The sequence below is a fragment of the Anolis carolinensis genome, unplaced genomic scaffold, assembly GCF_035594765.1.
Source record: "Anolis carolinensis isolate JA03-04 unplaced genomic scaffold, rAnoCar3.1.pri scaffold_12, whole genome shotgun sequence".
NCBI classification, from domain to species: Eukaryota; Metazoa; Chordata; class Lepidosauria; order Squamata; family Dactyloidae; genus Anolis; species Anolis carolinensis.
The window spans coordinates 19859480-19871658 of record NW_026943823.1 but is presented as its reverse complement, the minus strand read 5'-3'; the positions used below and the strand labels follow the sequence as shown (position 1 = coordinate 19871658).

Below are 12179 nucleotides of genomic sequence, written 5' to 3'. Positions count from 1 at the left end.
CGAGGTCGACTAGGGGCCTCTCGGCGTCGACCGCCTTCCTTAGGGGTATTCCGCTTGACTCCATATGTAAAGCGGCTATCTGGTCAAACCCTCTCACGTTTGTCTCTCACTACAGGCTGGACAGTAAAGCCCTTAAAGACTCGGCCTTTGCAAGATCAGTACTCTCATCTTGCCTCTCCTGACTCTCAGACGTTTTTTCTCTTCATATTCACCCACAGGTGACTCTCTATACCTCTCCTTCAAGTTGGACGGGGTTTTTTCCCCATACCTGCCTCTAGGGATATGTGTTTTTTCCCATGATTGTATTGAGCAGTTGCTCTGTTGCTTTGTACCGCCTCGTTGGCCCTGGCGGATATGCCAAAGACCAAGATGTGTTTGTCCCTCTCCCCCTGGGAGAGCGTTTATATGCACTACGCAATTGTGTATTTTTCTCTATCATGTTTATTGAAAAATTCCTTCCATGTTATGTTCTTCTTCTATGATGCTCATGTTGCATTGCACTGGTCCTTTCGGACAATTTATTGCACTGGTCCCTTGGGACGGTTGTTTTTTCTATGTCCTAATAAACATGTGTTTGGACATTCACTGATTGTCGAGTTTGCCTTGTCCCACCATCCGGGACCTTAGCGTGTTAGTCTCCATTAGTGTGCATTCACAGAGTACACGAAGAAAAAGGACAGGTTGCTCACCTGTAACCATGTTTCTTCGAGTGTACTCTGTGAATTCACACAAACCCGCCCTTCCTTCCCCTCTGGCAAACCTCTCCCTTTCTCGTTGCCTTGGCGGCGTAGGAACTGGAGAGCGGGCGCCTGGGGCTGCCTTATATGCCCCTTGGGAAGGGGGGCGTGGTTACCGCCAAAATTTGAACTTCAGCTTGGAAGAGTTTCCGTCGGAACCTGCGCAGGCGCAGCTTCTCCATTAGTGTGAATTCACAGAGTACACTCGAAGAAACATGGTTACAGGTGAGCAACCTGTCCATATCTATCTTGGCCGAAGCTACATATATGAAGGGTACGTTGTAAGATTACAAATATAAGTATTTATGTCTGTGTTGTCGAAGGCTTTCATGGCCGGAATCACTGGGTTACTGTGAAGTTTCCGGGCTGTGTGGCCATGTTCCAGAAGCATTCTCTTCTGATGTTTCGCCCACATCTATGGCAGGCATCTTCAGAGATTGTGAGGTCTATTGGAAACTAGGCGAGTGGGATTTATGTATCTGGAACAATGTCCAGGGTGGAAGAAAGAACTCTTGTCTGTTGGAGGCAAGTGCAAATGTTGCAATTGGCCAGCTTGATTAGCATTGAAAAGCCTTGCAGCTTACAAGCATGTGGACAATTTCAACAGGAAGGAGGAAACCATGAAAATTAACACAATCTGGCTGCCAGTATCAGGACAGTAAATAAGAACAATATTCAGAAGACAGGGAAATTCCAGACAGGAAACAATCGGAGCAAGCTAACATTGCCCAACAAAAGATTCCCCCAGACAGCTAGGTTTTGAAGCTGAAAGGCCATTCAATGCTAATTAAGCTGGCCAATAACAACATTCACACTTGCCTCCAACAGACAAGAGTTCTTTCTTGCACTGGACATTATTCCACATATACATAAACCTCGCATATACATAAACCTGGGTGAAACATCAGGAGGTAGTGCTTCTGGAACATGGCCAGACAGCCCAGAAATCTCAGCAATCCAGTGATTCTGGCCATGAAAGCTTTCAAAAACACAAGAAGCCCATAATTCAGGAACAGACTGAACATGACAATCCGAGATCCCTGAATTTAGACCCCAGTCTATGTAGGAGCCCGCGGTGGTGCAGCATGTTAAAGCGTTGAACTGCTGAACATCTACACCAGGGGTCCTCAAACTTTTTAAGTGGAGGGCCGGTTCATGGTCCCTCAGATTGTTGAGGGGCCGAATTATCATTTGGAAAAAAAAACCCGAACAAATTTCTATGGACACTGCACATATCTTATTTGTAGTGCACCCCTCCCCCCCCCCCCCGCGACAACAATTATTTATTTATTTGCTACATTTATACCCCACTCTCTCTCACCCCGAAGGGGACTCAGAGCGGCTTACAAGTTGTATGTACATACAATATATTATATTATTAGCATAGTACAATATTAGCATTACATATTAATATATTGTACTATACCACTATACTGTAATATTATTGGTAATATTACATTTAATATATAATATATAATTAATATTATTATTATTATTTTCGTGTCAGGAGCAACTTGAGAGAATTGGCCGTCTGCAAGGACGTTGCCCAGGGGACACCTGGATGTTTTGATGTTTTTACCATCCTTGTGGGAGGCTTCTCTCATGTCCCCGCATGGAGCTGGAGCTGATAGAGGGAGCTCATTCGTGCTCTCCCAGGGTGGGATTCGAACCTGGCAGCCTTCAGGTCAGCAACCCAACCTTCAAGTCACGAGGCTTTAATCCACTACGCCACTGAGGGCTCCAATTAATAATATTATACAATACTATTATATTGTACTAGCTGTGCCCAGCCACGCGTTGCTGTGGCAAAGTGGTGGTGGTATTGGTTAAAAATTGTTGTGTAATTTTTATTTGACATTATTTGTATTTTTTAATTAATTTTATTGTAAGTTATCTTTTTATTTATTATATTTTATTATTTTCTTGTATAATTTTTAGTTATTTTTTGTTATTATGATATTTTATTGTATTCATTTTTTAGTGTTTTTTTTTAGTGTTTTTTATTATTTTTTATTGGGTTGCTAGGAGACCAAGTTGGAGGAGCTTAGCCTTCTAACTGGCAGCAATTTGGATAAAAGCAATTATTCCTCTCTCTCTAATTAGGACTTTATTTTTCTTTTCTTTTTGTTGTATCAACCTAGAGGCGTGGATGATGGGTTGTGTTGTCAAATTTCGAGGTTGGGGGGCCTGTAGTTTTGTTGTTTTGTTGGTCGCCGTGATGCCATCACTCTTTTATATATATAGATAGATTATTATTATTATTAGCTGCCCTGAGTCCCCTATTGGGTGAGAAGGGCAGGGGTAGAAATACTGTAATAAATAAATACGTATTATATTGTATTACATTATAATATTATTATCAAGATTATATGTATACACAGTATATTATATTATGACCATAGCACAATATTAGTAAATGAAAGAACAATACAATATTTAAAAATAAAAACAATTTTAACCAACATACTGTAAACCTTTCAGGATTTCAATGGGAAGTGTGGGCCTGCTTCTGCCCAATGAGATAATCAAGTTAAGTAGGATTGTTGTTGTTGTGTGCCTTCAAGTCATTTCAGACTTTGGGCGATCCTAAGTCTAAAACTGAGAGCGGGGGCCAGGTAAATGACCTGGCCCCCGGGCCTTAGTTTGGGGACCCCTGATCTACACTATAGAAGTAATATTATCATTAACGCACTTTGAGACCACTTTAGCTGCATCTACACTGTATACATTTCCTGATTAAAAAAAATCCTGTATAATTAACACAGTTTGAGACCAGTTTAGTTGCACCTTCACTGTACAATTAACACACTTTGTGCATCAGAATTAGTAATATTAACACACTTCGAGACCACTTTAGTTACATCTACACTAAAATTAACGCAGTTGGGGATCACTATAACTGCATCTACACTGTACTACATAACACCCCTATAAAAAAAAAACTCCCACTCCTTCCCACCCAGCCTATTCTGCCTAATCCTTCCCATGCATAGCGCTTGCCAATGTTTTGAACTTCATCTCCCATGATCCCTCACCATTGAGCGAGCCGGCCGAGGCGCCTGGGAGTTGGAGTCCAGAGAAAGAGCGGGAGGGCCCGGCTGCGCAAAGGATGCCGGGGCGTGTAGTTCGCCGAGCGGGGCAGGCAGTGAGAGGAGCTCGGCGGCGAACGACAACTCCCGGCGTGCACCGGGGAGTGGGCGGGGCTTGTTTAGGGGAAGCGGCGCTTGTGTGCGTGGAAGTTCTCAGTCGGCGCTGGAGGCGGAGGAGGGCGGAGGTGCTGCCGCTCGCCGGCGAGGATGTGGCTGAAGCCGGAGGAGCTGCTGCTCAAGAGCGGCCTCAAGTTATGGACCCCGGAGCGCTCCAACCGGTTCTTCGTGCTGCAGCGGCGGCGCGGATACGGCGAGGAGGGCGGCGGGCTGGCCGGTGAGTGGGCCTACTCGAGCAAGAGCAGGCATGGGCCAACTTCGGCCTTCACCTCAGGCGTTTTGGACTGCAACTCCCACCATTCCTAACAGCCTCAGGCCCTTTCCTTTTCCCCCTCAGCCGCTTAAGCGGCTGAGGGGGAAAAGGAAGGGGCCTGAGGCTGTTAGGAATGGTGGGAGTTGCAGTCCAAAACACCTGAGGTGAAGGCCGAGGTTAGTCCAGTCACCATTCACTGTTTTGGTCACATATTAGAAAAAAAAAACCTCAATCTTTCCTGCTGTTTTTTTTAATGAATGCTCACATTAGAAAATGCATAAGAATATAAGTGAACTACAATTCCCCAAAATCTTGCATCAGTCCTCCCAAAACTCCCCCAGGACTCATAGTTGGCCATGTTGGGTCTGTGTACCAAGTTTGATCCAGATCCGTCACTTTCTGGGTTCTGTGTTCTCTGAATACCGGTGAACTATAACTCCCAGATTTACAGTGCAATGTTCCCGAAACACTTGCCAGGGTTCACAGTTGGTCATGTTGGGTTTGTGTACCAAGTTTGATCCAGATCCGTCACTTGTTGGGTTCTGTGTTCTCTGAATACCGGTGAACTATAACTCCCAGATTTACAGTGCAATGTTCCCGAAACACTTGCCAGGGTTCACAGTTGGTCATGTTGGGTTTGTGTACCAAGTTTGATCCAGATCCGTCACTTGTTGGGTTCTGTGTTCTCTGAATACCGGTGAACTATAACTCCCAGATTTACAGTGCAATGTTCCCGAAACACTTGCCAGGGTTCACAGTTGGTCATGTTGGGTTTGTGTACCAAGTTTGATCCAGATCCATCACTGGCTGGGTTCAGTGTTCTCGCAATACAGGTGAACTATAACTCTCTGGTGTCAAGGTCAATTGCCATGTTGGGTCTGTGTACCAAGTTTGATCCAGATCCGTCCATTGTTGGTTCAGTGTTCTCTGAATACAGGTGAACTATAACTCCCAGATTTACAGGGCAATGTTCCCGAAACACTTGCCAGGATTCACAGTTATCTATACAAACATACGATAGTCTATGTACAAAGAAAATGTGTCCAAATGACATATATTGTTACAGTTTCCCGTACAAAGCTCAATTTGGCCGTACCCGACAAAATGAAAAGGAGCAACAGCTCTAACACACAAGTTATTCAAGTCTGGTATTGGTTCCAATGTATATAGGCTTCAGGGAAACATAGTCAATGAAAATATCTTCCAAACAGATGGTTGGTCGTGTTGCTGTATACTGGAATGAAGAAAATAATGATGGAGCACCGCTCTCAAAAAAGTCTTCGAAAGTAAAGTCCAAATAAAGTCCCAAGTCTACAGGGGTATTTTTGACCCTGTTTCAGGGAGAAAATCCCCTGCTTCAGGAGTTGTTAAACTCAGCAACAATGAATTTCTATCTAAAGCAAAACATAGAGTAACAAGTATTTTACCAGCAGTATTAACAAAAGTAAAGGTAACTCATATAACAGTATTATACTTACATAGTGCCTAATTGCTTTCACTGAGTGACTCTGCTTGTGGTGATTTCAACTGCGAGTGATTCTGGAGGTTCATTCAAAGGTTTTTAAAGAGTACTTGATAGTTTAAAGGAAACAGCTAAAATTAAGTGATTCATTAAGTGATTCACAGTTAGCCATGTTGGGTCTGTGTACCAAGTTTGATCCAGATCCATCACTTGCTGGGTTCAGTGTTCTCTGAATACGGGTGAACTATAACTCTCTGGTCTCAAGGTCAATCGCCAGCAATGCCTGCCATTGTTCACCATGTTGGGTCTGTGTGTCAAGTTAGTTCCAGGTCCATCGTTGGTGGGGTTCAGAGTGCTCTTAGATTGCAGGTGAACTATACATCCCAGTCCCTACAACTCCTATGAATCATGGTGAATTCTCCCCAAACCTCTCTAGTATGTTCAGTTGCTGATCAATTCCGGTTTGCTGTGTGTCGTAGGAAAGGGTTAAGGGAGAGGCAGTGGGCAGGATCATGCAAATGGACAGGGAAAAGAACCCTGGGATGTGCTCGCTGTAACCTGCAATATCCTGGGAGGGAGTGACTTGGTGGCTCCTCAGCACTGGGAACTATAGACTGTTTCTGGAGGCCATATGCTTTCTGTGTGAGCAACTGAGAGGTTTGGGGAGAATTCACCATGATTTATAGGAGTTGTAGGTCCTGGGATGTATAGTTCACCTGCAATCTTAAGAGCACTCTGAACCCCACCAACGATCGACCTGGAACTAACTTAGCACACAGACCCAACATGGCCAAATTTGCATGCTGGCGGGGTTTGGGGTGATTGACCTTGACATCCAGGAGTTATACTTCATCTGTGTTCAGAGAACACTGAACCCATATGATGACGGATGTGGACCAAACTTGGCACACAAATTCAACATGGAATACTGGTGGACTTTGGAGGCGATTGAGCTTTATCTCTGGGAGTTATAGTTCACCTGTATTCCATGAGCCTTCTGACCCCATCAATGATGGACCAAACTTGTCACACAGACCCTGCGCTGCCAAATTGGGGTGATTGACCTCGGCATCTGGGAGTTACAATTCAAAAAAGCACTATCCAGCCAACGTCAGATCTGGACCCAATTTGGCACACAGACCCAACATGGCCAATTGTGAATACTGACGGGGTTTGGGGGTGATTGCCGTTGGCATCAGGGAGTTATAGTTATTATTATTTTTATTTCAATTATTTATACCCCCGCCCTTCTGTATTCATAGAACACTGAACCCAGCAGTTGATGGATCTGCACCAAATTTGGCACACGGACCCAACGTGGCCAATTGTGAATACTGGTAGGGTTTGTGGAGGATTGAGGCAAGATTTTTGGGAATTGAAGTTCACCCACATCCTTACACACTTTCTAATGGGAGCATTCATAAAAGCAACAGGAAAGAGTTTTTTTCTAAGACATATCGTAATATGTGACTAAACTGACATTGCCTAACATCCAAAAACAAACAATGCCCTTTTCGAATAACCTGGGCATCGCCGGTTACCCAAGCTAGTAATAAGATGATGATGATGGGAGTTGTAGTTTGGTGAGGTACCAGCACTCTTGAGCAGAGCAGGATAATCATGATGATGATGATGATAAGATGAAGAGGATGGCAGATGTAGTTTTGTGAGGTACCAGCTTACTTGAGCAGAGCAGGGTAATAATAATTATAATAATAACAACACGAAGACAAACACCATCACCAGTCTGGAATCTGTCGTAGCCTTTGATAGCAAATTCTGCAAATGAATTATCTTTGTGCCTTTTGTTTGATCAAGGCTTTGCCTTTGAAGAGATCAACAGATCATGGTTTTTTTTGGAACCCGCAAACATTTCCAGATTCAGTTCCTATTAAAGATACAGAAAAAAGAGACGGTTCACATTGATACACAAGAAAGCGGTTTGTGATCTGGTGCTGCATTAGCTAAGAAAACCCAGAAAAAAACCCAGGGGATTCTGGCTGGATGCTCCCTTGATTCAGGAGTGCTGGTTGTGTTTGGGAGCAACAGATGGGATCCCAGGTTTGGATGATGTTCTCAACAAACCGTTTCTGCCTTGCGAAGCAGCTACAGTGGAAAAGAACAAAGCAAATTGTACAAGTGTTATTTGTGAGACAGATACATCAAGGGAAACTTGTGTGCCAGAGGACTATTTTGAAAATGGCAATGGCTCTAAGAATGCCAGGTTTATTGTAATTCCAAACCAGGCATGGGCAAACTTTGGCCCTCCAGGTGTTTTGGACTTCAGCTCCCACAATTCCTAACAGCCTCAGGACCTTTCCCTTTCCCCCAACCACTCAAACATCCTTCTGTGTGTTTATTTTGCATTGCTACTTTGAGTTTGCTTTGTGGAGAGAAAAATCAAGGTATAAACAATAATAATATTTACAATACTCAGGTGACCAAGAAATTGCCACTTAGGCCGTTTTTATGTTATGGCCAGGTTTTATATTTCTTCTTGTTTTTCATCTGTGCCAGAAGCTGCTCTGTTCTTTGCATTTTTTACTATCACGTCATTCCTAAAGGCAGTGGAAAAAACGGTAACCCTTGGTGACCAGAATTCAAAGACCTTCCACAGATCCTGTGCCTTTGAATGACTGCATGGAGGCACAAGACAGCCTGGTTGCATCATGCCATCTATTTCCCTACTTTAAAAAAAGCTCCAGCCATCACCCAGGTCAAAATAGAAGCACAATGAAAGCCTTGGCAGACTGTGCAAAAAGAATCTACGAACCCACCTCCTCCAAGGGGAACTGAACCACCAAAACTGAGTTCTACAGGCATCAGAAGAGCTGCAAGACCAGGAACAAGCCACGGGAGGAAAGACAAAGATCCACCCAGAAGAAAAGTGTCCTTACCATACATCACGGGAACCACTGACCCCATAAGGAAGCTGGTTCCCAGTATTTTTAAAAAATCTAAAATCAGGACAGTAAATAAAGAGCAACACTCGCAAAACAGGGGAATTCCAGCCAGGAAACAATCACGGCCAGCTAACACCTCTCCACAAAGGATTCCCCCAGGCAGGAGGCAGCCAGGCCTTGAAGCTGCAAGGCCATTCAAGCTGGCCAATAGCAACATTCACACTTGCCTCCAACAGAGAAGAGTTCTTTCTTCCACCCTGGATGTTATTCCACAGATATATCAACCCCACTTGCCTAGTTTCCAACAGACCTCACAACCTCTGAGGATGCCTGCCGTATATGGGCAAAACGTCAGGAGAGAATGCTTCTGGAACATGCCAGACAACCTGAAAACTCACAGCAATGCAAAAAAAGTTTTATTCCACTTATCCAAAAGAACTCAAGGCCACTTATGTTCATCACAGAAAACCATTTTAGGAAGATATCCCTGACTATGAGAGCTGTTCAACAGTGGAACAGCCTGCTTCAGAGTCTGGTGGAAGCTCCTTCCTTGGAGGCTTTTAAACAAAGGCTGGATGGCTATCTGTTGCGGTGCTTTGATTGTGTTTTTCCTGCATGGCAAGAAGGGGTTGGACTACATGGCCCATGCAGTCTCTTCCAGCTCTATTATTCTGTATTCTTAAATATGGAAATTTGGTTTAGCGATCAAGCCTAAAATCTGCCGGAATGCTCAACCTTCATGAACACGACAAGCTCCAATTCTCCTTGTTTTTTTAAAAAACCCAACTCAGCTGGCGGCCATCACCGCGTCTAGTGGTGATGAATCTCAATAGAGAAATTATGCATTGTGTGAAGAAATGTGATTCTTTTGTCAGTCTCCTTGGCCATCTGCCTGCTGCCAGTTGGTTTTGTGGCACTGACCACTTTGTTCAGCTGCCTCAGCAGATTGTTATGCAGCGGAGAGAGAGAATTCAGAAGCTTTTTTAGCACCAATTAGTTCTGAACAGTCCCAGAAGAAGGGCCATCATCCGAAAATACATCACACAGCCCTAGACACTTGGGAAGTGTTTGCATGATTTTGTGATACGAAATCCAGCATGTCTATTTTGTTTGCTGTGTCATACTATGTTTTTGTGATAATAATAATAATAATAATAATAATACAAAACAAACTTTATATTCTGCCCTATCTCCCCAAAGGGACTCAGGGCGGCTTCCAACAAAAAAAATGGCAAACATTCAATGCTATAATACATTAAAGACAAAATAAACATCTTAAAATATGCAAATATGAAAACAGTATTAAACGTCAATAATATTAAAACAGTTCAGGCTGCAACCATAAAAGCATATCTGTTTCTTGGCTAGAGATGGGGACTCTTTAGCCAGTGGGTAGTTTTGACTTACAGGCTTTTTTTCTGTGCCTATTTGCAATAATTGGTCACTGATAAGGAAGCATGTAAAGGTCAGGAATCTATTGCGTGGAACTGAGATCAATTTTGCACGGAGGAAATAATTGTCCTGGGGCATGTATGAAGCATGTACACGGGGTTGAAGTATGACTTTGCGTGTCTAACACTGTTGTAATCAAGTTTAATCCTGAATAGTTGTGCATAGAGGAAAATCATACTTTTTATACTTTGCTAAGAATGGGTTATGATATCTGATCTTTCAGCCTTGGTTTGTGTTTTCTAAATTGGATCCAGCTGGGGAAAATGCTCTTCATACCTTGCAGTAATCTAGAATGGCTGTAATCCCTATATTGTTATGGGAGAGTCCTGAGGCTTCCACAGCTAGGGACAATGTTTGTAACTGAAGCCAGGTATATCTTGCATCTTTGTGTGCGAGCTCCTGGCGTGGGTTATGGTTAAATGAGGCCAAAGAGGCAGTTTGCACTGCGGGAGAAGTTGCTCTCGCTGATGCAACTCCCAGGGGGGGATCGAATTGGTCCACGGGCTTTTATTTACCTTGCTTTTGTGTGTTACGATCTTCCCCAGGGGCAATCACTTTAAAGCATAAGTTCTTTTTTTGTAGTATAGTGAGCCTTTATTGTTCTAAAAACTTTACAATTTCAGGAGGTTCGTCTTCACCGCAACGGTCTTTAAGAAGAAAATTGACAATCTTTTCAAGCTTTGCAATTTTCCAGTCTGTAAAGCAGAACTTATCTTTCTCTGCACATTGATTTCCACTGATGCAGCATTTGACGGAGTTTTCAATTATCAGTTTATCTGATATTTCTAGAGTACGATTTTCACAATTTTTCTGGATAGTTACTTCATGAATATTTTCATTAACTCCTTTTAATTATGACTCATTAAATAAGAGACTTTTGATCTTCTCTTTTGCTGATCTGGACCAATTTCCAGTTGTTTCTGTAATTCCTGCTAAGGAACACTTCAGTATTTGAAAACGTAATTCCAAATAAAAAAAATAAAATAAATAGACTATATACACCCCTGCCATACATCTTTCATACAATTGCATTCAAGCATATTTTTGGCTAGAAATGTGTGTGTATTGGGGGGGGGGGGGCACACTACCGTTCTCTTCTACCTAACCAATTCTATTTTGTCAGAAAGCACAGAGCATTAATTCCAAGCCTGAGAGTGAAGTGGGTCACTCCAAACCACCCACAGACTATGAATCATAACTAATTTATTATCCAACATAACAGAAACATTACAAACAAGTTAGGAGTGGGTTTCACTTGTTGCATCCAATTTGTCTTGTATACACACACTAGGACTACATCGCTAAATCTTTTTCCTCCTGTCCTTTGAAATATTAATGAACTTGCCTGTTGGTCTGATGCCAGGAACTAGGAGTTTGCAGTTTGTTTTTACAAAGGGGAGGTAGAAAAATAATTTAGCTGGACAGAGCTAGCCTTGAGTCATGAGAAGATTTATGTATGACTAATACTGCGGAGTTACCAACTGTCTCTTTATCCAGTGAAAGTCAGGGGAAATTATATTTCCAAAGAAGTGCTTTTGTTAATAACACATGTCCTCTAAAGTGTAGGATATTAATTAACGGGCCTTTTAAATGCACATCTTTCATCTCTGCCATCTCTCTTTTCCTGTGCTATGTAAGAGATTTATTTTAGCCATTTGTGGTAAACCTCTGGCCTTCCAGATGTTCCTGGGCTTCGAGTCAAGCCTAACCTTAAAGTCAGTGGTGAGGCTTATGAGAACTAGAGAGCATCTGAAGAGCTGTTTGTTTTGTGTAGTTTCATTCGTGGCTAGCATCTTATGATCAGCGCAAGGAGAAAGAGGGAGGACAACATAAAAAAAAATGAAAGGTATTCAGATAAAGTTGCCTGCGCAGGGATGAAGCCAGCTGCGAGATGTGCTTGGTGTGATGAATAATTCAGTAAGCAAGCGTTCTTCCAACAAATATAGATGTAATCCTTAATGTAGCGGCGGTGATGGGCTCTCGGAGCAAAGGGGAAGATTAGATTACAAGCGGAGGAGATTCAATTGTGCTTTGGTTTAGGCAGCAAATGGGATCCGGGGCTGGGAAGGGGTTCCAGGCTAACCCTGAACCCCTTCCTTGAATTGGTATCCCCTTGGGTTTATATGGCAGTGGCAGACAGGTCTTGTTGGAATGAAAAGAGAGAAG

The 12179-nt window shown here is 43.0% G+C and overlaps 1 protein-coding gene across 1 annotated transcript in view; it reads left to right on the top strand.

The window, feature by feature from the left end:
• The first annotated feature begins 3973 nt into the window (after window positions 1-3973).
• tbc1d8b (TBC1 domain family member 8B) overlaps window positions 3974-12179 on the top strand; it is a 40846-nt gene continuing 32640 nt past the window's right edge. Inside the window, exon 1 of the mRNA XM_062963790.1 lies at window positions 3974-4160. Coding sequence (XP_062819860.1) covers window positions 4034-4160 — 127 coding nt within the window. The 5' untranslated portion in view covers window positions 3974-4033. The remainder of the gene's footprint in view (window positions 4161-12179) is intronic.